General features: G+C 46.2%; 1 protein-coding gene across 1 annotated transcript in view; it reads left to right on the top strand.

Annotated features, from left to right (window-relative positions):
• The window catches only part of PRKX (protein kinase cAMP-dependent X-linked catalytic subunit), an 89421-nt gene that overhangs the window by 23781 nt on the left and 38696 nt on the right, over positions 1–26944 (top strand). Inside the window, exon 3 of the mRNA XM_064277993.1 lies at positions 21944–22112. Coding sequence (XP_064134063.1) covers positions 21944–22112 — 169 coding nt within the window. The remainder of the gene's footprint in view (positions 1–21943; positions 22113–26944) is intronic.

The raw sequence follows: 26944 nt of genomic DNA, 5'->3' as shown, positions 1-26944 counted from the left end.
TTTGTGATGTGCAGGGCACCTCTGGTCTTAGTTTGGATGGCAAACAGAAGCGGGGCTCTGTGCGGACACGTGTGCACACTTGCATGTTTGTGCTTGTGTTGGGGGCTTGCGGGCGGGGCCAGAAGAGGAGACCACTGAGCCAGCTTATGTTTGGAGCCAATGTCAGCAGAAATGAATTCTCCCGGCATGAGAAGTCCAGGTCAGTTGAAAGTCCAGACATGGCAAGAGGATGGTGAAGGCGAACCGTCACGATGAACCTTTTCTTGGGTGGTGGATTCCATTTATAGTTACACCTCAGGGAGGGATTTGAATTTTGTAAATAATGCCATCAGTCAGTTGACTCAGAGTATTACCTGCTAAACCAGTCGCCGTTGAGTCGACTCCAACTCATGGCGCCCCAAAGTGTGTCAGAATAGAACTGCACTCCATGGGGTTTTCAAGGGTGATTTTTCAGAAGTCAATCGCCAGGCTTTTCTTCTGAGGCACCTCTGGGTGGACTCGAACCTCCAACCTTTTGGTTAGCTTGGGTGGGACTCTAAAGTAAAACCAATTGTCCTTGAGTTGACCCTGCCTCACAGCGACCAGGTTTGTGTCAGAGTAGAACTGAGCTCATAGGAATTTCATTATATGTGAAAATAGTTTGTAGGCTAGATTTTCTTAGTAAGCATTTCTGAGTTGGCTTGATGATTTCCCAGGAATCATAGCCTGGTTAAAACTGTTTTTTTTTTTTTTTTTCCACTTAAACACCAAAATTTTGGATATTTTTCTGTCACTAAGGAGCAATCATACTGTGTTCTCGCCGAGAGCCAGTTTTTGACTCATGGTGACCCCTTGTGACAGAGTAGAACTGCGCCACAGGGTTTCCTAGGCTGTAATCTTTATGGGGAAGCCCTGGTGGCGTAGTGGTTAAGTGCTATGGCTGCTGACCGAAGGGTCGGCAGTTCAAATCCGCCAGGCACTCCTTGGAAACTATGGGGCAGTTCTAGTCTATCCTATAGGGTCGCTGTGAGTCGGGATCGAGTTGACGGCAGTGGTTTTTTTTTTTTTTTTTAATCTTGATGGGAGCAGATTGCCAGGTCTTTCTCCTGCAGAGCCTCTAGGTGGGTTTCAAGGGCCAATGTTTCGCTTAACCATTACGCCACTGGGGCTCCTTTGAAACATTTCATTTCGATGCAGATTGTAGGGTGTTGTTCTGGAGTGCCGGGGCTCAGAGCAGAGAGGTATGGAAGAACTAGATTCATGACTTGGGCAGAGCTGTTAAGAAACCCTGATCTTTTCTGTATTCAACCTATAGCATGCACAGTTAGCACCGCCTAACTTTGTGAATTCCTGGGGCAGTGGTGGCTCAGTGGTAGAATTCTCACCCTCCACGCAGGAGACCCTGGTTCAATTCCCAGCCAGTGCACTTCATGGGCAGTCACCATCCTTCTGTCAGTCGAGGATTGTGTGTTGCTGTGATGCTGAACAGGTTTCAGTGGAACTTCTAGACTAAGACTAGGAAGAAAGGCCTGGCAATCCACTTCCAAAAATCAGCCAGTGAAAACCCTACGGAGTGCAGTTCTACTCTGACACACGTGGGGTCGCCAGGAGTTGGAGTCAACCTGAAGGCAACATATTTATTTATTATTTATGACCAACTATTTTATAGGGAGCATTGAAAAAAAAATTTTTTTTTTTAATTGGTGGCTCAGTCGTAAAATTCTCCCCTTCCATTCTAGAGACCTGGGTTCGAGCCCCGGCTAGTGCCCCTCACGTGCAGCCACCACCCGTCTGTCCGTGGAGGTTTATGTGTTGCTGTGTTGCTGAACAGGTTTCAGCGTAGCTTCCAGACTAAGATGGGCTAGGAAGAAAGGCCTGGCAATCTCCTTCTGAAAATCAGCCAGTGAAAACGCTATGGATCACAACGGTTCCATCCAAAACCGATCATGGGGATGGCATAGGACCTGGCAGGGTTTTGTTCATTGTGCGTGGTGTCGCCATGAGTCGGAGTGACTGGATGGTAGCTGACCACAACAATTTTGCTGTCTAATAGGCTGGTGGAAACCCTGGTGGTGTAGTGGTTAAGTGCTAAGGCTGCCAACCAAGAGGCTGGCAGTTCAAATCCTCCAGGCGCCTCTTGGAAACTCTATGGGGCAGTTCTACTCTGTCCTATAGGGTAGCTATGAGTTGGAATCTCGACTCAACAGCAGTGGGTTTGGTTTTTTTTTTTTTTGGTTTAATAGGCTGGCGTGTTCTGTCATCTGTGACTTTTTCACACTTTTGCCGAGCTGCGCCTTGTTGTTTTAAGTTTCATCCACACAGCTGGTGTTGTTTCAGCTCCAGGTCCTCCTCCCTGTAATCAACACCCTCAGCTGGTCTGGGTTCTCTAGAGAACAAGCCTCAGAAATGCAAGCACAGAAAACCAGACGGCACCACCTGCCCCAGAAATGAGCCCTTAGATGCAGCAGATTTAACGGCGGCAGCAGCGTCGTGAGAGCTGGGGGCTCTGCTTCCTTTAAGGGAAAAGAAAAGGAATGGCAAAATCAAAGCTGCTTGTTTTGAGTGCCAAAGGGTCACTTAGGACTTGGTATTTATTGGCGTGGGGATTGAATTGGAATAACATGGGTGATGTAAACAGGTAATGTTTTCCGGCTGCTAACCAAAAGGTTGGAGGTTCAGGTCCACCCAGAGGTGCCTCGGAAGAAAGGCCAGGTGATCTACTTCTGAAAAATCCCCCGTTGAAAACCCTATGGAGTACAGTTCCACCCTACACACACATGGGGTCACTGTGAGTTGGGAGTTGACCCCAAGGCAACTGGTTTGGTTTTCAGTAAAACGCTCATGCCTAAGACGATCCTGATTTCATATCTGAGCTGCTCATGATTGCTTAAGGGTGCTTCCTGTCTCCAGTGAGTCTTCAAAAAAAGGAAGCACGGTTTTACTTTACACGAGTCAGTCTCAGTTGTTTTTATGTTGTTTTGCTTTGTTTTTAATCTTACTCTCTATCACTCATCCCTGAAGTTGTCAGTTCGTTTGCAGTTTGCATTTTTTTCTCTCAAACATGGAAAGTCACATCACAACCTAGGTTTGGAGTAACTTTCCGAAGGCACTAGTTATTCTAGGCCACAAATAGTTAACACATACCATGGTCCAGGGCCCTGTGCCAATGATTTGAGGGCAATAAAAAGATACACAGAACATAGTTTGTATTTTCACTGAGGTTAGTCATAGAGGTAACTGTAAGAACAGGCTGAATACTGTCGTCGTTGTTAGGTGCTGTCAAGTCGGTTCCGACTCATAGCGACCCCATGTACAACAGAACGAAACACTGCCCGGTCCTGCGCCATCCTCGCACTCGTTGCTATGCTTGAGCCCATTGTTGCAGCCACTGTGTCAGTCCACCTCATTGAAGCTCTTCCTCTTTTCCGCTGATGCTCTACTTTACCAGGCACGATGTCCTTCTCCGGGGAAGTACGTGAGATGATGTCTCGTCATCCTTGCTTCCAAGGAACAATCTTGCTGTACTTCTTCCAAGAGGCTGAATATAGGTACTGAGAAAGAAACAGACAAACCAGTTGCTGTCTAGTTGGTTTTCACTCATGGCATCGCCGTGTGTTACAGGCTAGACCTGCCACCATGCTGCTTGGCTGCTAAATGAAAGGTTGGTGGTTTGAACCCACCCGGTGGCTCTGTGGGGGGAAGACCTGGCAATGTGCTGCTGTAAAGATCCCAGCCTAGGAAGCCCTATGGGGCCGCTGTACTCGGTCACATGGGGGTGCCACGAGTCGGAATGGACTCGATGACAAAACGCTGTGAGCAGTGAGCATGGTGTAGGATGCATGGTGGGGAGGGGAGCTTCTTCGGTCTCAGGGAACAGGAGTCTGAATTCCTTAGCAAAAGAGGGAGTCTCTTGGCAGCTGCGTGAAAGACAGCTGCGGGGCTCAGCGTGGGGGCTAAGTGGACAGATACTGTTGGAAAGGAGGTCTCCTCTCTCCGTGAAACTCCCCGCCACCAATCCCTGGCATGGCTCTGGGCTGCAGTTGGTGCTAGTTGCCATCAAGTCAGCGCCGACCCATGGCAACCCCCGTGTGTGTGTCAGAGTAGAACTGTGCTCCATAGGGTTTTCGGTGGCTGAGTTTTTGGAAGCAGATTGCCAGGCCTCTCTTCCAAGGCACTTCTAAGTGAACTCAAACCTCCAACCTTTCGGTTAGCAGCACCACCCAGGGACTCCTGCATAGCATTAACCGCGGTGCAGTCGAGTCGATTCCAACTCATGGCGACAGTATAAGACAGAGTAGAACTGCTCCGTAGGGTTTCCAAGGAGCGCCTGGTAGATTCAAACTGTCGACCTTTTGGTTAGCAGCCAAGCTCGTAACCACTCCGCCACCGGGGCTGCTATATAAGATTAGGGAGACCATATTCCACTTTTTTTTTTTTTTTTACCAAAGTGCATGTAAGCTTCGATTGTAAACTGTCTCTGACTACCCGTAGGGTACTAGGAGAGATGGCTTCAGTTAACCGAAAAACCACTTACCGTCGGCCATCGAGTTGATTCTGACTCACGGTGACCCCACGTGTGAAGAGTAGTACTGCTCTACAGGGGCTTTAAGAGCAAGCTTCGGCCAAATTTTCTGCACCTGAACTCTATCTTCAGGACTTATCACCTGTTGTTGTTGGTGACTCATAGCAACCCTATGGATAACAGAATGAAATCGTTGTTATGCTTCAGCCCATTGTTGCAGCCACTGTGTCAGTCCATCTCGTTGAGGGTCTTCCTCTCTTTTGCTGACCCTCTACTTTACCAAGCATGATGTCCTTTTCCAGGGACTGGTCCCTCCTGATGACATGTCCAAAGTATGTGAGACAAAGTCCAATCATTCTCAATTTTAAGGAACATCCTGGATGTATTTCTTCCAAGAGTGGGTGGTAGAACTCGAAAGCTGTGTTATCCAATACGGTAAGCCACTTGTTGTTGTGTGCTACGGAGTCAATTCTGACTCATAGCAAACCCAAGTGTTACAGAGTAGAACTGCCCCATAGAGTTTTCTAGGCTGTAATCTATACAGAACACAAGTCCAGGTCTTTCTATGGTGCCATGGGTTGACAACCAACAACGTCCTCTTGTTTAGCAGCCTAGCACTTAACCGTCGCACCATCAGGGCTTCTTATGGTAACCGCCGACCACATGAAATAAAATCAGTTGCTTAGTTTCAGTAGCTGCATTTCAAATTGTCGGTAGATGGGTGTAGCTTGAGGTTAGCGTATTGAATACACAGAGGGCGAGCATTTCTGTCATCCTGGAAGGTTCTAGTGGACATGCTGCATTAAAAGCAGTGGTTTTCCGTTTTACATCCCACTTTGGTGAGTGGCATCTGGGGTCTTAAAAGTTAGCAAGTGGCCATCTAAGATGCATCAATAAGTCTCAATCCAGCTGGAGTAAAGGAGAATGAAGAACACCAAACACACAAGGTAATTATGAACCCAGGAGACAGAAAGGGCCACATAAACCAGAGACTCCTTCAGCCTGAGACCAGGACAACTAGATGGTGCCCGGCTAGAACCCATGACTGCCCTGACCGGGAACACGACAGAGAATCCCTGAGGGAGCAGGAGAGCAGTGAGATGCAGACCTCAAATTCTAGTAAAAAGACCAGACTTAATGGTCTCAGTGAGACTGGAGGGACCCCAGAGGCCACGGTCCAGGACTCTCTGTTAGCCTACGACTAAAACCATTCTCGAAGCCAACTCTTCAGACAGGGATTGGAGTGGACTATAAGACAGAAAATGATACTGGTAGGGAGTGAGCTTCTTGGCTCAAGCAGACACACGAGACTATGTGGGCAGGTCCTGTCTGGAAACTAGATGAGAAGGCAGAGGGGGACAGGAGCTTGCGGAATGGACACGGGAAATACAGGGTGGAGAGAAGGCGTGTGCGGTCACATTGTAGGGAGAGCAACTAGGGTCACATAACAGTGTGTGTATAAGTTTTTGTATGAGAAACTGACTTGAATTGTAAATTTTCTCTTAAAGCACAATAAAGAAAAAAGAAAAGTATAGAATGCAGTGGTTTTCACCTCCCCCGAGGGGACAGTGGGGGCTACCTGGAGACATTTTTAAGGGTGTTGCCAGTGGTTGGTACTCGACTACTAACCGAAAGATTGGTGGTTCAAACCCACTCATTGGTGCTGTGGAAGTAAGGCCTGGCAATCAACCGCTGTTAAAATTGTTGTTTTGGGTGCCGTTGAGTCAATTCTGACTCATCGCAGCCCTATAAGACAGGGGAGAACTGCTCCGTAGGGTTTTCTTGGCTGTAATCTTTATTTTTTTTAGATTTAATAAACCTTTATTATTCTGTAGATTGAATTAGCATTCTGCAAGGAGGGTCATCATTTTTAATAACATGAAAACAACCTCATCTAGATAGACAGGTAATTTCCTTCCTTACCTTGTAAAGGTTGTACTTCTTCAAAAAGTTTCGTTTCCAAAGTGACTGTGTGTGTCAGAGGAGAGTAGAAGTAGGGGACAGACCCCTCAGGAGTGAGTAAGACACAAACAGTCCAGCTCTGGACTTTTTTCTTTTTCCCCCTAATAAGTAGCCTTGGGTCAGTAATAGGATCTTAGGTATTTCTGTACACTTCAAGTGTTTTTATGCTTCGTATCTTTTCAGGTCTTGTTGTTAGTTGCTGTTGAGCTAGTTCTGACTCGTGGAGACCGTATGTTTTACAACAAAACGTTGCCTGATCCTGTACCATCTTCACAGTCATTGGGTACGCTTGAGTCCGTTCTTGTGTCTGTTGTTTCAATCCATCTCATTAAGGATTTCCCTCATTTTCCAAACGTGATTTCCTTTTTTAGGAATTGGTCTTTCCTGATGCCCTGACCAATGTAAGACATTCTATTTTTATTTATTTTTTTTTATTGTACTTTAGATGAAGGTTTTCACAGCAAACTAGTTTCCCGTTAAACGGTTAGTACACATACTGTTCTATGACCTTGGTTAACAACCCCACAACATGTCAGCACTCTCCCTTCTTGACTTTGGGTTCCCTATTACCAGCTTTCCTGTCCCCTCCTGCCTGCTTGTCCTTGACCCTGGGTTGGTGTGTCTATTTGGTCTCATTTTGTTTTATGGGTCTGTATCATCTCTGGCTGAATTTTTTTATTTTTATTATTATTATTTTTTAATCATCTTTGGCTGAAGGGTGAACCTCAGGAGTGACTTTAGTACTGAATTAAAAGGGTGTCCAGGGGCCATACTCCTGGGCTTTCTCCAGTCTCTGTCAGCCCAGCAAGTCTGGTCTTTCTTTTGGAATTAGAATTTTGTTCTACGTTTTTCTCCAGCTCTGTCCAGGACCCACTATTGTGATCCTTGTCAGCGCAGTCAGTGGTGGTAGCCGGCCACCATCTAGTTGTACTGGACTCAGTCTGGTAGGGGCCGTGGTAGATGTGGTCTCTTAGTCCTTTGGGGTAATCGTTCCCTTGTATCTTTGGTTTTCTTCATTCTCCCTTGCTCCTGAAGGGGTGAGACCAGTGGAGTATCCTAGATGGCCGCTCACAGGCTTTTGAGACCCCAGACGCTACTCACCACAGTAGAATGTAGAACATATAAACTATGTTATGCCAATTGAGCTAGATGTTCCCAGAGACCATGGTCTCCATTGGCTGTAATCTTTATGGGAGCAGATTGCCAGGTCTTTCTCCCTTGGAGCTGCTGGGTGGGTTGTAACTGCAGACTTTTCGGTTAGCAGCCAAATGCTTAACCATTGACCCGCCAGGGCTAGTGAACTAAGACAGCTGGTAAGCCAGAAACCCAGAAACACTGACAGAGACTCCCAATGCCCCCCCGCCAAAAAAAAATAACAGGAGTAGAACCAAGTTTCTGTGACCACAGCTCCAATATCTAGTCTCTATTCGTCATTGCTTGAACGCCCTTTACCCATAGCTGTTGAGCTGACTTCGACACATAGTAACCCTATAGGACAGGGCAGGAGTGCTGTTTTGCCAAATTTAATGAAAGCACCACTGGATCGAATGGGCCATCCCTGGGCGGCTTACACCATTTGTGCTGACTACAAACCTAAAGGCCTAAAGGGTGGTGGAGTTTCAGTTCACCCAGTAGTACCACGGAACAAAGGCCTGGCCATCTGCTTCCGTAAAGATCACATCCAAGAAAACCGTATGGGGCAGTTCTGCTCTCTAACACATGGGGTCACAGTGAGTTGAAATTGACTCGATAGCAGTGGATTTGGTTTTTTTGTTTTGGAGATGTTTCTGGTTGTCATAACAGGGTTGAGGTGCTACTGGCATCTAGTGGGTGGAGACCAGGGATGCTGCTAACACCCTACAGTGCACAGGATGGCCCCCACCACAGAGAATGACTAGGGGGTGGAGACCAGGGATGCTGCTCAACACCCTACAGGTCACATGATGGCCCCTACCACAGAGAATGACTAGGGGGTGGAGACCAGGGATGCTGCTAACACCCTACAGTGCACAGGACGGCCCCCACCACAGAGAATGACCAGGGGGTGGAGACCAGGGATGCTGCTCAACACCCTACAGGTCACATGATGGCCCCTACCACAGAGAATGACTAGGGGGTGGAGACCAGGGATGCTGCTAACACCCTACAGTGCACAGGACAGCCCCACCACAGAGGATGACCAGGGGGTAGAGACCAGGGATGCTGCTCAACACCCTATAGTGCACAGGACAGCCCCACCACAGAGAGTGACCAGGATGTGGAGACCTGGGATGCTGCTCAACACCCTACAGTGCACAGGACGGCCCCACCACAGAGAGTGACCAGGATGTGGAGACCAGGGATGCTGCTCAACACCCTACACTGCACAGGACGGCCCACCACAGAGAATGACTAGTGGGTGGAGACCAGGGATGCTGCTCAACACCCTACAGTGCACAGGACGCCCCACCACAGAGAATGACCAGGGGGTGGAGACCAGGGATGCTGCTCAACACCCTACAGTGCACAGGACGGCCCCACAGCAGAGAATGACTAGGGGGTGGAGACCAGGGATGCTGATCCACACCCTACAGTGCACAGGACGGCCCTCACCACAGAGAATGACCAGGGGGTGGAGACCAGGGATGCTGCTCCACACCCTACAGTGCACAGGACGGCCCACCACAGAGAATGACCAGGGGGTGGAGACCAGGGATGCTGCTCAATACCCTACACTGCACAGGACGGCCCACCACAGAGAATGACTAGTGGGTGGAGACCAGGGATGCTGCTCAACACCCTACAGTGCACAGGACAGCCCCACCACAGAGAATGACCAGGGGGTGGAGACCAGGGATGCTGCTCAACACCCTACAGTGCACAGGACGGCCCCACAGCAGAGAATGACTAGGGGGTGGAGACCAGGGATGCTGATCCACACCCTACAGTGCACAGGATGGCCCTCACCACAGAGAATGACCAGGGGGTGGAGACCAGGGATGCTGCTCAGTGCCCTACAGTGCACAGGACGGCCCCACCACAGAGAATGACTAGTGGGTGGAGACCAGGGATGCTGCTCAACACCCTACAGGTCACATGATGGCCCCCACCACAGAGAATGACTAGGGGGTGGAGACCAGGGATGCTGCTCAATACCCTACAGTGCACAGGACGGCCCCACCACAGAGAGTGACCAGGATGTGGAGACCAGGGATGCTGCTCAACACCCTAAATGCACAGGATGGCCCCCACCACAGAGAATGACCAGGGGGTGGAGACCAGGGATCCTGCTCAACACCGTAAATGCACAGGACGGCCCCATCACAGAGGATGACCCTGCCCCAAATGTTAATAGTGCCCAAGTTAAGAAACCCTCTTCTAAAGGGTCAAGCACTAGGCTGCTCAGGTAAAGGTCAGCTGTCTGAATCCACCAGCGGCTCCAATGGAGAGAGACCTGGCTGTCTGCTTCCCTAAGGATTACAGCCTTGGAAACTGTGTGGGGCACTTCTGTTCTGTCACGTGGGGTCGCTATGAGTTGGCATTGACTCTTTGGCAGCGCGTGTAAAGGGGAATACATTTTTGTAAGTTTTTTTTGAGGGGGGATGTGGCAAGATAGCGGTTGGGGAAGTATTGGGCTGGGTTTTTAACCTGGTTTGTGTTATGAACATTTGAGGGCAGCGTTTGTTTTTCTTGGGGAAGACCCACCCAGGTGGGATCCTAAAGTACAGATCTTGTGCTTATATGAGTACTGAAAGGGAGCCAGAAATTTCAAGGGTTTCACTTGTATCAGGTCTGTTACTGTCGGGGAGGAGGAAGTGGTGGGAATTTCCTCTGGTTTTCTTTTTCTTTTGTGCTTATACCTTTTCTGTGGTTTTTTTTTAATGTGAAAAATAACATGTATATATTTAATATTTTATTGTGTTTTAGGGGAAAGTTTACACAGCAAATTAAGTCCCCCTTTCATAATTTTTATCCAAAGTGTTCCGTTACAGTTGTTACAGCCTGTCAGCATTCTCCTTATTTCCATTGTATGTTCTGTTTCCACTGAACTAGCTTCCCTGCCTCTCCTTGCCTTCCCGTCTTTGCTTGTGTTTTTTTAATTTTTGTTTTTGAATATGAAAAATAATAAAAATTATTATTATTATTTTTTGAATATGGGATAGTATAATTCAAAACACTGCAAATAGGGGGCGCTATAGTTCGAAAATAGTGGTTCTATTTTTATGCTTCAAAATTAAATGAAATAAGATCGAATGTTGTATGACTCAGCAAAACTTTAAAGGAGATTTTTTTTCTTAACTTTTTATGTACCTTATATGAAGGTTTACAGAGCAAACTAGCTTCCCATTAAACAATTAATACACTTATTGTTTTGTGACATTGATTAACAACCCCATGACTTGTCAACACTCGCCCCTTCTTGACCTTAGGCTCCCCATTACCAGCTTTCCTGTCCCCTCCTGCCTTCTCGTCCTTGCCCCAGGGCTGGTGTGCCCCTTTAGTCTCGTTTTTGTTTTATGGGCCTGTCTAATCTTTGGTTGAAGGGTGAACCTCAGGCGTGACCTCATTACTGAGCTATAAGAGTGTCTGGGGGCCATACTCTCAGGGTTTCTCCAGTCTCTGTCAAACCAGTAAGTCTGGTCTTTTTTTGTGCGTGTGAGTTAGAATTTTACTCTGTTTTTCTCTAGCTCTGTGTACAACCCACTATTGTGATCCCTGTCAGAGCAGTCAGTGGTGTGCGGGACTCAGTCTGGTAGAGGCCATGGCAGTGTGGTCATCAGTCCTTTGGACTCATTTTTCCCTTGTGTCTTTGGTTTTCTTCATTTTACCTTGCTCCAGATGGGATGAGACCAGGAGGGTATCTTAGATGGCCGCTCACAGGCTTTTAAGGCCCCAGACACTACTAAGGGAGCTATTTTTCAAAAAGGAAAAAAAAAAAAAAAAAGCTGCCTAGACTAGTGAACTCACTGGCCTTATCCTGTACCAACAGTGCTTCGCTGAGCTGGGTCCAGTTTACTCAGCTTCTTTTTTTTTTTTTTTTTAATAACTTATTCTATTATTATTTTTTGTTGTTGAAAATATACACAGCAAAAACATATACCAGATCAATTTTGTACATGTGGTATTCAGTGACTGGGTACATTCTTCAGGTTGTGTATCCATTCCCACTACTCAGCTTATTTTTAAAGCAAATATTCCAAGTTTTTTTTTTTTTTTTTTTTTAAACAGCCTTTGTAAGATGACCCAAAGCCCATGTTCTTCTGTAATTTTGTTCAGTTGTATTTATGTACTGCAAGGGTCATGCTTTTAAAACTATTCAATTGCGTGGTTTACAGTATATTCACAAAGTTAGCACACATTAAGCAAAAAAGCATTTTAAAGTTTTTTTTTTTTTCCCCTGTAAACAGAAGGCTCATTATGCTGGTTTGCAGCAATAGTTTTAAATAACTGACTTTTCGAAGTAGAACTGCCTGTTTTAGACAAGGGTTAAAGTTTCATATACTGTAGTTACAATCTTTTCTCTGATGCTTCCACGTACACGAGAGGGGAAACATCAAGGAAAAGAACTGAATTTAGCAACGATGTATTCATAGATTATGATATAATTATTTTGAGATAATTTTTTAGCTTATCAATTTAATATAAACAATTTTTGAATAGATAAAACATTGCCTTATTTACGAATAAAAAAGTTATGCAATAAAACACATCCCTAGTTTTGACCCCCATCTACTCAGAACCTGCCTTCCCCGCCCCCAACCCTGATACCCTCTTTAATTCGACTTCTTCGTGGTACCCCAAACTTCCTTTCTTCGTTTGGAAGGAAATACGAAAACAGGCAGTGAGTGTCTGCCTTGAGCATTACGCTCTTTTAAGAACTATATGGGAACAAATTGACAATAGCAACTCAAAAGGTCAGGTAGGAACCTTAGGGGGCAGTGAGTTTATGTTAATGGAGGAGGAACAACTCAGAAAAGGAGGGTAAGAATGGCTGCACAACTCCAAGAATGTAATCAGTGTCACTAAACGATACGTGTGGAAACTGTCGAATTGGTATATGTTTTGCTGTGTATATCCTTAACAACAGCGACAACAACAACAACAATGTATTAGAAAAAAATCAGAGGAAATTGACTTTTTAATTTTTGTTGTACTTTAAGCGAAAGTTTACAAATCAAGTCGGATTCTCATACAAAAATTCATAAACACCTTGTGATATACTCCTAATTGCTCTCCCCCTAATGAAACAGCACATTCCTTCCCTTAACTTTTTAAATTTTTTAAAAATATCACTGCACGAAAGTATATATAACAAAATTTTTGCCATTTTAACCATTAAAAAATAATTTATTTTCTTCTTTTTTTTGTTGTTGAGAATATACATAGCCTAACATGCACCAGTTCAACAGTTTCTACATGTACAGTTCGGTGACATTGCTTACATTTTTCAAGTTGTACAACTATCCTCACCCTCATTTTCCAAATTGTTCTTTTGCTGCTAACGTAACTTCACTGCCCCCCTAAATTTCCTATCTAATCTTTTCACTTTGTTTTGTCAGTTTGATCACGTGGACAGAGCTTAAAAGAGCACAGTGCTCAAGGCAGACATTCTTTACTAGTTAAGCTAAACTATCGTTTGGTTTAAAGAAAACTTTAGGAGATATTTTTGATTGAAATTATAAGATTTAAAGATTATCCCAGGGTAGTAGTTTCAGGGGTTTATCCAGACTCAGTGGCTCCAGAAAGTATGAATTCCATTTGAATTTGAAATTCTGTTCTACATTTTCCCCCCTTTTGGTCAGAATTCTGCTATAGAATCTTTGAAATGTTCAGTAATGATCTCACGGCAAAGAAGCGTACAACTCAGTGACATTTATTACATTCACTATGTTGTACAACAAGGAGCTCTGTGAGGCAGTGGTTAAGTGCTTGGCTGCTAGCCGAAAGGTCGGCGGTTCAAACCACCAGTAGCTCTGCGGGAGAAAGATGAGGCAGTCTGCTTCAGTAAACGGTTAGAAGCCCAATGGGGCAGTTCTACTCTGTCCTACAGGGTCGCTATGAGTTGGTATCGACTCGATGGTGGTGAGTATATTGTTCTACCACCACTGACCATTTCCAAAATTTTTTATCCCCCCCAAGCAGAAACCAAATACCCCTTCAGCAGTAACTTCCATTTCCTCCCCACCCCCAGCCCCCAAACATAACCAAACCTGTTGCCTTTGAGTCAATTCCAACTCATAGTGACCCTATAAGACAGAGTAGAACTGCCCAGTAGGGTTTCCAAGGAACAGCAGGTAGATTCGAACTGCCGACCTTTAGTTTAGCGGCTGAGCTCTTAACCACTGTGCCATCTCGATGGTTTTGTTTATTTTAGATTTTTTTCAACAGCTGAGGCCCTTCAGTATTTTTCCTTTTTGAATCTGACTTAGTTCACTCAGTGTCATGTTTCCAAGGTTCATCATACGTCAGGACTTCACTTCTCTCGATAAATACCAACAAAAAACCCAGTGCCGTCGAGTCAATTCCAACTCATAGCGTCCCTATAGGACAGAGTAGAACTGACCCACAGAGTTTCCAAGGAGTGCCTGGCGGATTCAAACTGCTGACCGTTTGGTTAGCAGCCATAGCACTTAACCACTACGCCGCCAGGGTTTCTCTTGATGGCCACGTAATATTCCATTGTATGGATGGACCACGTGTTGTCTATCCACTCATCTGTTCATGAACCCCTGGGTGGTCTACCTTTTGGCTGCTGTGAATAGTTTTCCTGTGAACATTGGTGTACAGATATCTGTTTGAGCCCCTGCTTTCAGTTTTTTTGGGTATGTACCTAGAAGAAGACTGGCTGCTCATGTGGCAATTCCAAGTTGCACTTTTTGAGGAACCACCAGACTGTTTCAAACACAACCTTTGGCTCCCATGTCTGACGTGACCGTCCAGTTCGTTGGGACAGTCAGAATACACCATTCTGTGGTGATTTGATTTTAACCCTAAACCTAATCCTCAATCTAACTCTAAAACTAATACAAACCTAATGCTAACCCTAAGTCTAATAGTAAAAACCCATTGTTGTTGAGTCGATTCCGACTCATTGTGACTCTATAAGACAGAGGACAGCTGCCCCGTAGAGTTTCCAAGGAGTGGCTGGTGGATTTGAACTGTCGACCTCTTGGTTAGCAGCTGTAGCACTTAACCACTACACCACCAGAGTTGTAAACCTATCCCTAACTCCTAAACCTAATAGCCCTAAATGTAACCCTAACCCTAACCCTAAACCTAACTAATTTCTTCTGTAAACCTTTATCTAAAGCACAGTGAAAAAAAAAATCCGAGGCAAAGCTCTGCCTAGATGCTGTTGTCCCTGATGGAATACATGTTACCCAGTTGCAACATCAATTGTTGGATAAAAACACCTGTTAGCTCACTCTCCTCAAAAGCCTTTTCCTGCTTTTTCTCTGTTTGGGATGATTTCTCATAATTTTACTAACATGATACAGCCTTGTTGTGTTGTTGTTGGGTGCTGTCAAGTAGATTTTGACTCTTGGTGACCCCAAGTGACAGAATAGAACTGCCCCATAGGGTTTTCTGGGTGTAACCTTTATGAAAGCAGATAGCCAGCTCTTTCTTTCGAGGTACCACTGGGTGCGTTCTAACCGTCAACCTTTTGGTTAGCAGCTGAGCATGTAACAGCTTACACCACCAATGAAAGTTTGATGAGAACATACTTTAAAAATTTACTATGGCTCAACGTTTGCCTCATCGCTTCTTGAACAACAGCTTCTTTTCTTCATTCCGTAGATCACTTTCTACTCCTGACCTACTAAAATATTCACAATTGGAAACTTTCAGTTAAAAGCCAAAGTTGTTTATCACCTCCCCACCTTCTCCCCAGGAAACTAGTAGATTTGTTTATTTTCTTGACAGTGTGGGAATTTTAATTTACAGAAAATGATAGCAAGAATGGATTGCTCAGACATAACTTTGTTTTTCATGTTGCCTTGTGCCATCAATGGTGTTCCAAAGTCTACCAAAGGATAGGAAAGAAAAGGAAGTCCATCGTGTTGTGGTCTTCCGGACATCTTTTCTTTCCTCAAGCCATCTTTGATTTCCTCTTTCTTTTGATTCCTGGGTGGTGCAAAAGGTTTGCACTCGGCTGCTATTCGAAAGGTTGGAGGTTTCAGTCCACCCGGAGGTGCCTCAGAAGAAAGGCCTGGTGACCTCCTTCTATAAAGGTCACAGCCAAGAAAACCCCATGGAGCACAGTTGTACTCTGTAGCGTACGGGTGCCCTGTGAGTGGGAATGGACTCGACAACAGCAGGCTTTTTCCCTTAGGGAAAATGCTATTCCTGCATCCAGGGACCCCTACTAGTTGGCCGTCTTTCCTCCTCCCTTGTCAGCGTTATCCCTTGAGCAGGCAGTGATGGAAGAGACAACAACCATTTTTTTTTTTTTTTTATTATTGTGCTTTAAGTGAAAGTTTACAAGTCAAGTCGGTATAAAAAATTTATAAACACCCTCATATAAAAATCTTATAAACACCTTGGTATATACTCCTAACTGCTCTCCCCCTAATCAGACAGCACAGTCCTTCCCTCCACTATCTCTTTTCCTGCCCATTCCACCAGCTTCTAACCCCCTCCACCCTCTCATCTCCCCTCCAGGCAGGAGATGCCAACACAGTCTCAAGTGTCCACCTGATCCAAGAAGCTCACTCCTCACCACCATCCCTCTCCATCCCATTGTCCAGTCCAATCCCTGTCTGAAGAGTTGGCTTCGGGAATGGTTCCTGTCCTGGGCTAACAGAAGGTCTGAGAGCTATGACCACCGGGGTCCTTCCAGTCTCAGTCAGACCATTAAGTCTGGTCTGTTTATGAGAATTTGGGGTCTGCATCCCACTGCTCTCCTGCTCCCTCAGGGCTTCTCTGTTGTGTTCATTGTCAGGGCCGTCATTGGTTGTGGCTGGGCACCATCTAGTTCTTCTCGTCTCAGGATGATGTAGTCTCTGGTTTATGGGGCCCTTTCTGTCTCTTGAGCTCATAATTACCCTGTGACAATGGCCATTTTTTAAGCTGCCTGTGTGCCGAACATCCAGGCTCTCAAACGTACAGACTTTTTTTCCAGCTCTCACTTGACCTTTCCATTTGGGTCTTTTGAGTTATATTTGGGGGATGAGGACAAGAGCCCTGGTGACACAGTGGTTAAGAGCTGGGCTGCAAACTGAAAGGTCAGTAGTTTGAATCCACCAGCCACTCCCTGGAAACCTTATAGGGCAGTTCTACTATAGAGTCGATATGAGTCAGAATCTACTCACTGGCAACGGGTTTGGTTTTTGGGGGAGGCAAGAGTTTGGAGGAGTAGTAAAAACAGAGATTACAGGGATACTTTGAATAGCCCGCCACCTTCTAGAGTCCAGGACTGTTACTCTAATTTAATCCCACCTAGGGTAGGTGGGTGAGAGGCAACTTTATCCACATACAGTAGTAAAGGAGGGGGGTCATATAGAGTAGAAGTAAAAAAACAAAAAGATAGTTGCCATCACATTGACCCCAGCACATGGCGACCCCAGGCCATGTCAGAGTAGAACTGCACTCCACAGGGTTTTCAATGGCTGATTTTTTGGAAGTAGATCACCTGGCCTTTATTCTGAGTCCCCTCTGGGTGAACTCGAACCTCCAGCCTTTCGGTTAGTAGGCGAACGTGTTAACCATTTGCATCACGCAGGGACTTCCAGGATGCAGATAGAGGGGATAAAATGCGTTGTGCTGTGTACGTACGTTGCAGCTCTGCTTGGGTATGAGCAAAAACCGAGTGAATGCTTTATTTTTTATACTCGTGTATTTTTTTTTTTTTAAACAATATTTTATTGTGCTTTCGGTGAAGGTTTACACAGCAGTTTAGGTTCCCCATTCAACAATTTCTACGCAAATTGTTCAGCGACATTGGTTACATCCTTCACAATGTGCAAATGTTCTCAATTCCGTTTGGGTGTTCCGTTTCCATTAATCAAGTTTCCCTGCCTTCTTACTTCTCATCTTTATTTTAAAGTAATTGTTGACCATTTGGTCTCATACAGGTGGTTTTTTAAAGGACCAAAGTACTTATGGGTAATATTCATTATTTTTTGAGCCAATTTGTAATTTAGCTACAAGGTGACCTCAGGGAATAGTTTCAGTCAAGATTTGAAGAGTATCTCAAGGCAATAGCCTTGCCGAGATCTCCAGTCTCAAACAACCCAGCAGGTCTTTTTTTTTTTTTTTAAATTTGAGATTTTTTTCTCCATCTGTCAGGGTCTATCTTTTGTGGCCTTGAGATCAGAATGGTTGGTAGTGGTAGTCGGGCACTATCTAGTTCTTTTGGTGTCAGTATAGACGAGGCTGCAGTTCATGTAGACTATTTGTCCTGTAAACTTGTTTCTTTTTTTTTTGTTGTTGTTGTTGTATTTTGTTCTCTCACAGTTTAGGAGGCTAGAAGTCCGAATTCAGGGCGCCAGATTCAGGGGAAGGCTTTCTTTCTCTGTCAGCTATGGGGGAAGGTCCTTGTCATTAATCTTCCCCTGGTCTAGGAGCTTCTCAGCACAAGGAACCTGGGTCCAAAGGACATGCTCTGCTCCTGGCTCTTCTTTCTTGGTGGTAACGAGGTCCCCCTGTCTCTCTGCTTGCTTCTCTCTTTTGTGTCTCAAAAGAGATTGATTTAAGATACAACCAAATCTTGTAGATTGAGTTCTGCCTCATTAACAAAACTGTCTCTAATCCTGCCTCATTAACATTGTAGAAGCAGGATTTAGAATGTATGGGAAAATCACATCAGACTACAAAATGGTGGGCAAGCACACAATACTGGGAATCATGGCTAGTCAAGCTGACAAACATTTTTGGTGCACACAATTCAATTCAGAACACCATGTGACAAAGTAGAACTTTCCCATAGGGTTTTCTAGGCTGTACTGAATCAACTCAATGGCACTGGGTTTGATTTTTGGTTTACTCTTTATGGGAGCAGATTGCCAGGCCTTGCTTCTGCAGTACTACTGGGTGGGTTCAGACCACCAACTTTTACATTAGTATTTGAGTGAAGACCATTTACCTCACCCAGAGACCCAGATCACTTACACATATGTATATATTTTGCTATTCTGTAGACCATTTTGCGGTGGTACCCTTATATAAAAGAACTCTTTTGACCCTTTATAACTTTTTGGGGTTAGATTTTATTCTTCTCTTTCTCCAGGTGGGGCTGATAGGTCATTGGGCTAAAGGATCCAAAGCCACAGGATAAAAGCAAAACATCTTCCTTTAGCAACAATTTTAATCTACTTGGAAACCACATCTGCTAATCTTTTTTTTTTTTTTAGTAATGTAGATTGCAAAATTCACATAGAAAGTTTTCAGGTGGAATTTGAGGCTTCAAATAATGACAGAATACTAGAATTGTATTCCCAGGTCTCCACTTTTCAGGTACTAAGAGCACTTTCATGGGAGAGAAGAGAACCCCTGATGTTTCAAAATAGTTAGAATCAACTTTGTAGGTCTGGGGGCGGGGGAGAATGAACCATTCAGATGCAAATTGATCAAGATATTTCTTTTCTAGAACACCTAAAAACACGTTGCCATCAAGTCAGTTCAGACTCATAGCGACCTCATGTGTGACAGCATAGAACTGCTCCATAGGGTCTTCTTGGCTGTAATTTTTATGGAAGCATATTGCCAGGCCCTTTTCTTTTGTGGTACTGCTGGGTGGGTTCAAACTGCCAACCTTTTTTTTTTTGGCTTTATCAAACAGACATTTATTCTCTCACAGTCTGGGAGACTACAAGTCCGAATTCAGGGCTCCGGCTCCAAGGAAGGCTTTCTGTCTCTTTTGGCTCTGGAGGAGGGTCCTTGTCATCAATCTTCCCCTGGCCTAGGAGCTTCTCAGCACAGGGACCCCAGGACCAAAGGATGCTCACTGCTCCTGGTTCTTCTTTCCTGACCACCAGCCTTTTAGGTTAGTAGTCGACTGCAAACTGATTGCATCACTCAGGGACCTTTCTAGAACACAGGGATCAAAAATAGCCCAAATTTTCAAGAAGGACGGGAAATACTAACTTTGTTGAAGGTCATTATTTCTGCGTTGTTTTCTCTATTGTTACTTTAATCTTGCACACCCTTCAGATTCCGGATAAAGCTCCGTCCTTGATCCTCATCACCCCACTGGGAAGCCTGTTCCCTTTCCTCTCTGTTCATACGGCACGTCCTGCCTGCACCGAAGGTTCTGAAATGCAGGAGCCAGATGATGCCTGTGGGTGACTGATCGCCAAGTAGTGAAGCTGTGAGTGTGTGTGTTCTCTGCAAGTGACCAGGCGTGTGCAGTCCTGAGCTTCATGTTGAGCAGCTCGGGATGTGGTGAAGGTGTGAGGAGCCACACATCTGTACCAGGCTGTGGATAGGGAGCCAAACGGAGAATAGCAAACCAAACCATTTGCCATTAGTTGACCCTGATTCATGGCACCTCCATGTGGGTCAGAGCAGAACTGTGCTCCATAAGAGTTTTCAGTGGCCAATCTTTCTGAAGTAGATTGCCAGGCCTTTCTTCTGAGGTGCCTCTGAGCGGACTCGAACCTCCAGCCTTTCAGTTAGCAGCCAAGTGTGTTAACCATTTGTACCGTCCAGGGACTCCATGGCATGTAGCCATCACCACTATCCATTTTCAAATGTCTTTCATCACCCCAAAGAGAAGCTCTGTACCCTCGGCAGTAACTTCCATTCCCCCTCCCCCAGCCCCTGGTAACCACGAATAAACTTTGACGTCTGTGTGTCATGGATTGAATTGTGTCCCCTAAAAATATGTGTATCAATCTGGCTAGGCCATGATTCCCAGTGTTGTGTGATTGTCCACCATTTTGTCATCTGTCCTGATTTTTCTGTGTCTTGTAAATCCTAACCTCTGTGATGTTAATGAGGTGAGATTGGCAGCACTTATGCTGATGAGATCTACAAGATTAGATTGTGTCTTAAGCCAATCTCTTTTGAGATATAAAGGAGAGAAGCGAGCAGAGAGACGTGGGGACCTCATACCACCAAGAAAGAAGCACCAGGAGCAGAACGCATCCATTGGATCCTGGGTCCCTGTGCTGAGAAGCTCCTAGACCAGGGAAAGATTGACGACAAGGACCTTTCCCCAGAGCCGCCAGGGAGAGAAAGCCTCCTCCTGGAGCTGGCGCCCTGACTTTGGACTTCTAGCCTCTTAAATTGTGAGAGAATAAACTTCTGTTTGTTAAAGCCATCAGCTTGTGATACTTCAGTTATTTCAGTTACAGCCGGACTAGGTGACTAAGACGCCGTGCATTTGCTTATTCCAGACACTTCATGTAAGTGGGATCATGCAGTCTTTGTTCTTTAGTGTCTGACTTCCCATCACGTTTGCCAGGTTCATCCATGTCATGGCATGTTTTAGGACTTCGATTCTCTTTTTGACTGAATAATATTCCCTTGTAGGTATTTGCACATCTTGTTTATCCATTCACCTGTTGGTGGACATTTGGGTTGCTCCCACCTTTTGGCTGTTTTGAAAAGTTCTGCAGTGGACATTTTTGTACGTGTGTCTGTTTATGCCCCAGCTTTCATTTCCCTTGGGCGTGTACCGAGAGTGGGATTGCTGGGTTATATTGTAGTTCTTTGTTTAAGTTTTTGAGCAACTGCCAAAGTTGTGTTTTCAAGCTGCCTCTTCTCTTTGGAGATGTGTGAGAAAATGCTTCAGCTTTGTTGTTCAAGCCGAGTAAGGAATGTGTTCAACACACATACAAACTCGTGAACACCTTGATGTAAACATCAGCTCCTTTCAACTCTTGACCATTCGTCGTGTGTCTGTGGCGTGTGTGTGAGTGTGTTTGTGGTGTGTGCTGTGTGTGTATGTGTGTGGTGTGTGTATATGTGGTGTGTGTGTAGTGTGTGCATGTAATATGTGTGTAGTCTGTGTGTGCATATGTTGTGTGGTTTGTGTTTGTGGTGTGTGGAGTGTGTGTTTGTGGTGTGTGTATATTTGATGTGTGTAACATTTGGATGTAATATGTGTGTGCCTGTGGGGTGTGGGTGTGATTGTATATGAGTGTGTTTGAGTGTGTGGTGGTGTGTATGTGAGTGTGTGTTTGGTGAGTTTGTGAGTGTGTGTCAGAGTGTATGAGAGTATGTGGTGTGTGATGTGAGTTTATGTGTGTGTAGGGGGTGTATATGAGTGTGGTGTGTGTGTGTATGTGACTGTGTGTTTGTGTGAGACATCCGTCCAGTTGAAGCCTCCATGTGAGTGTCCATTGTTCCATGAACACAACCCCTGTGCACACTGGGTGTGAATGTAGTGTGTTTGTGTGAGAGGTGCGTCCAGTTGAAGCCTCCACGTTGGCATCCGCCGGTCTGTGAATAGTCCCCTGCGCACACTGGCTGTGACCCTGAGCTGCCGTTCCCCACAGCCCCGTCCTGACCTCACTGCCCTGTCCCCGTCCTGATGGCTATCCTTGCTCCCCACAGGCACAGGCACCTTTGGGCGGGTGCACCTGGTGCGGGAGAAGACGGCCAAGCGTTTCTTCGCGCTCAAGGTGATGAGTATCCCTGATGTCATCCGCCTGAAGCAGGAGCAGCATGTGCAGAACGAGAAGTCGGTCCTGGAGGAGGTCAACCACCCCTTCCTCGTCAGGCTGTGAGTCCCCCAGGGTCCCCTGCCTCCTCTCCTTCCCCCTCCCCTCTGTCCGCCTCCTCCTCCTCCATGGCAGTGTTGTGGGTTGAATTGTGTCCTCCAAAATGGGTGTTGGAGCCCTAACCCCTGTACCTGTGCACAATCCCTGGGAAGCACAAATGGTGAATGCCACCACTGCTGACCAAAAGGTTGGCAATTCAAGTCTCCCCAGAAGTGCCTCAGAAGAAAGGCCTGGCAGGCTGCTCCCCAAAGGTCATAGCCATGAAAACCCTAGGGAGCCCAGTTCTACTGTGACACACATAGGGTCCCCATGAGTCGGAACTGACTTGATGGCAACTAGTGGGTAGTTCAAACAGTTACTGTGCTAGCCTGCTAACTGAAAGGCTGGTGATCTGGGGCCACCCAGAAGTGCCTCAAGAAGAAGGTCCCGATGATCTGCTTCCCAGAGATGACAACCATGAAAACCCGATGGAGCGCAGGTCCACTCTGCATGTGTGGGGTCGCCGTGGATAGGAGTTGACTCCAAGGCGCCTAACAACATCCAGCACCACAGGACCTGTGGATGTGATCTTGTTTGGGAATCGGGTTTGTTAAGTTAGTGAAATCCTGTCAGTGTAGGGTGGGTCCTAAACCTAATCACTTTTGAGATATAAAAAGGGCAGAGACACACAGGGGAAGACAGACACCACCCGAAGATGGAACTCCAATGATTGCTCATTATTAGGAGCTAAAAAAGATGGGACTGTTGTGATCCACAGGGTTTTCGTTGGCTGATGTTCAGAAGTAGATCACCAGGCCTTTCTTCCTAGTCTTAGTCTGTAAGCTCGGTTGAAGCCTGTTCAGCATCACGGCAGCATCCAAGCCTCCACTGACAGGCGGGTGTTGGCTGCACAGGAGGTGTACTGGCCGGGAATTGAACCCAGATCTGCTGCACGGGAGGCGAGAATTCTACCACCGAACCACCGCTCTAGTTAGTCCTGTTGTGTAAAGTGAAATAGCAATTTGGAGAGAGGAATTGATCTCACTAAGGTTTAAATTTTTTTTTTTTTCTTAAGCAGATGTGGACTCCTTTGTAGTATTGCCATCATGTTCTCACATGATTTAGGTGCAAAGTCTTGCTTTTACCAAATACTGGAAGTCCCAAACTTAAGAAAACAGGGTGTGTCCTAAACGGTGTTTTTTAAGTTAATTTTCCCATAGAAGCACAATGGGCTGAGCAGTAGATCCCTTTTGGTCCCCAAAAACCAAGCGGTGTAGCTATCACACGTTGTTGTTGTGTGTCTTTGAGTTGATTCTGACGCATAGTGACCCTACAGGACAGGGTAGAACTGTGCCGTCATAGGGTTTTCTAGGCTGTAATCTTTACGGGACCAGATAGGCCTTTCTTGCGTGGTGCCACTGGGTATCCAACCTTTCAGATGGCACCCAAGAGCTTAACCATTGCTCCACCAGGGCTCCTGGAGTGAAATCAGGAGAACACAAAAGAGAACCAGACACAATTGGTGCTGAAAACAAAGCCCTGCAACACTGTTCTTGAGAAGGAAAAAGCTTCCAGAAAGGATAAGAAGCAAGGGGTCCTTTCCAGGACTGTGGTTGGCAGGGGCACTTCCTAGTCCAACTTCGCCTTGCACATCTTTTCGAGGCTGCGGAGGCGTGCCTTGGGTCTCGTTGGGGTGAGGTTGTTGGGTGTGGGTGGCACGGAAGCTGAATCTCGAGAGAGGACTTCCGGCTCTTTGCATTCTACCCCTCCCCCGCCAGGGTAGGAGAAGTGGAATTCTCGCCTTCCCTGTGGGAGACCCGGGTTCGATTCCCGGCCAGTGCACCTCGTGTGCAGCCCCCACCTGTCTGTCAGTGGAGGCTTGCATGTTGCTGTGATGCTGAACAGGTTTCGGTGGAGCTTCCAGACTAAGACTAGGAAGAAGGGCCTGGAGATCGACTTCCAAAACTCAGCCATTGAAAACCCTATGGGTTATGTTGTTCTCCCTTTTTGATAACTTTTTTGCAACATTGGTCTCTAAGCACTGCCTCTTAGATTTATCCAACCACCCATGGATGGAATCGCAACTTTACCTGGAAACCACGTGACAAGAACTGATGTCTCTGACCTCTTGATGCTGTCTAAGACTCACCTGGTCTCCACCCTTGTGAGGAACTTACCTACTCCATTCACTGTCTAAAGAGCCCTGGGGGAGCAATGGTTAACTGCTCGACTGCTAACCAAAAGGGGGACAGTTTGCACCCACCGGCCACTCTGGGAGAAAGACCTGGCAGTCTGCTCCCATAAAGATAACAGCCTAGGAAACTCAGTGGGGCAGGTCTACTGTGTCACATGGGGTGGCTATGAGTTGGAATTGACTAGATGGTACACAATGACCCCCACCCTGTCCCATCCCTCTTCTAATCTCCCACAATTGTTAATTGTCTTGGTGCCCCTGAAGGGTGAAGTTATGCAGCGTTATAACAAGGTGATACATTGTTTCACAGGAACGTTTTGGTGATACATCTCTTTCAAGTGCTTAGGAAGGATCTCCACAGATTATTATCCTGGTCTTGGGTCTGTGATAAGGTCCCTGGGTGGGGCAAATGGTTTACCATTGACTACTAAACCTGGGGCTGCAAACGAGTTGCTACAGCTGCTAACCAAAGGGTTGGCAGTTCAAACCCGCCAGGCGCTCCTTGGAAACTCTACGGGGCAGTTCTACTCTGTCCTCTAGGGTCCCTGTGAGTCGGAATCGACTCAACGGCACTGGGTTTGGTTTGGTTCTGGGTACTAACCTGAAGGTTGGTGGTTCGAATCCGCAGAGTCGAGCCAGGGAAGAAAGGCAGGGCAATCTGCTTCTGTAAAGACTACGACCTAGGAAGCCCTATGGAGGAATTCTACCCCGTAACAGATGGGGTGGTCATGCACTGGAATCAACTCCATGGCAGCGGTCTATGGAGGCAGCTATGAGATTTGTCTGTGGACTGGATTGCACACTACTTGATTAGGACTGTGTGTGGGTGTGTGTGTGCATGTGTGCACGGACATGTGTATTTAAGCTGCAGGGAACTCCAAAATGGTTGCCGTGGAGTCGAGTCTGACTCATAGTGACCCCATACGTGTGCTCCATCGGGGTTTCTTTCTTTCTCTTTTGAACACTTTACTGTGGTTTAGGTGAAAGTTTACGGAGCAAATTAGTTTCTGTTCGATAGTTTATACACAGCGCGTTTCTGGACTTTGGCGCAAACCCCTGAATGTGTCAACACTCTCCCCTCTTCCTCCCTGGGTTCCCTGTGACCGTTCACCCAGCTTACCTGCCCCTACCGTCCTTCTGAAGTTGCTTTTGGGTCTCGTCCATCGGGTTTTCAGTGGCTGATTATCCAGAAGTAGACAGCCAGGCCTTTCTTCTGAGGCATCTCTGGGTGGACTGGAACTTCCAAGCTTTCCATTAGCGGCCGAGCACGTTAACCATTTGCAATTCCCAGGGAGTCCCCGAAGGGAGATAGGGCTGTGCCCATTGCCCTGTCTTTCCAACCAAATTCTCAGCTCGAGAAAACAGCAGTGCTGTTGCCCGGACACAGCTCTAGCCATTTGGGGTCTTTTTGAGAGTGCAGGGCTGTCCCCAAATCCCAGAACACCAGGCCTTTTCTGATGAGCACTTGCTAAATTGTCCATCCACCTTGGCTCTGCAGAAATCTAGAATGTCAACACCCTACACAGAGGTATATTGTAAAAGTTCATCACTACGTTATGACTCGGGGCTTAGAACATGTTTTTCTAGCACAACGATGGAGTGGTTACTGGGTCCCTAAGGTCATCCACAGAAGCACAGCTTGACTGTTACGCCTCGGAAATACAAATAGTCCCTGACTTACGATGTATTCAAGTTATGACCAAACTTGCTTACGACCATCCTTTTTTTTTTATTGATACATCTTATCGTTAGTCATACGTACAACAAGCAGCATTGCGGCGTGTAATTTGCTCATGTTATCGTTCTCAGATGTTCACTCTCAGGTGTTCAATCTTATAACTGACTATTCAAAACTCTGCTGTCTAGCAGGCTATGTCCTGGTTTACAAGGAAGTCCGTGTCAGGGGTCGTGATGGATGGAAAGTTGGACAACATTCGGCCCTAACGACACAGGACAGTGGACCGGCATCTGTGCTCGGCAGAAGTTACAACTCCAACTTCACTGTTAGGATGGTGATGCTGACTTCGTTGTACCCCAGACCTATAAACCAAAACCAAACCCGTTGCCTCTGAGTCAATTCTGACTCATAGTGACCCTGTAGGACAGAGCAGAGCTACTACCCCACAGGGTTTCCCAGGAGCGGCTGGTGGATTCCAACTGCTGACCTTTTGGTTAGCAGCCGGGCCCTTAACCACCATTACCACCGAGGCCGCAGACCATACCTAGAGGGTGATCGTATTCAGCATTTTGTACAGCAGGAAGCATCAGTTAATTTGAAATGAGGTATTGGATTTATGTCAGAGCAGACCGAGGACAGAGCCTTCAGAACGAAACCCCGTGGCAAGTCAGGGAGTGCCTCTGCTCTGCATTTAGAGTGGGAGATTCCAGGAACAAATACCTTTCCATACTTCTTATCACTCAAAGCAGAAACACAGGGCATTTGGCCTCAGTGCAGGGACTCTCGGCTCAACTCAGAGATCATGGTAGAGGGAATGTCAGTATCTGGGTAGTATAACTGGAGAACGTTTCTCCAGAAAACAACTGCAACGAAAAGAACGTTCTTCCTGCCTGCACTCTGCAGTGCTTTAAGCTTTGACGCCACAAATTCTGAGCTTGCAGAGCTGTAGGAAACAAGTGGGGGAGACGGAGGGACAGCCTTCA

Source organism: Loxodonta africana, chromosome X (genome assembly GCF_030014295.1).
Source record: "Loxodonta africana isolate mLoxAfr1 chromosome X, mLoxAfr1.hap2, whole genome shotgun sequence".
NCBI classification, from domain to species: Eukaryota; Metazoa; Chordata; class Mammalia; order Proboscidea; family Elephantidae; genus Loxodonta; species Loxodonta africana.
The sequence above is the reverse complement of the archived record's forward strand: the minus strand, read 5'-3'. Positions and strand labels throughout refer to the sequence as shown.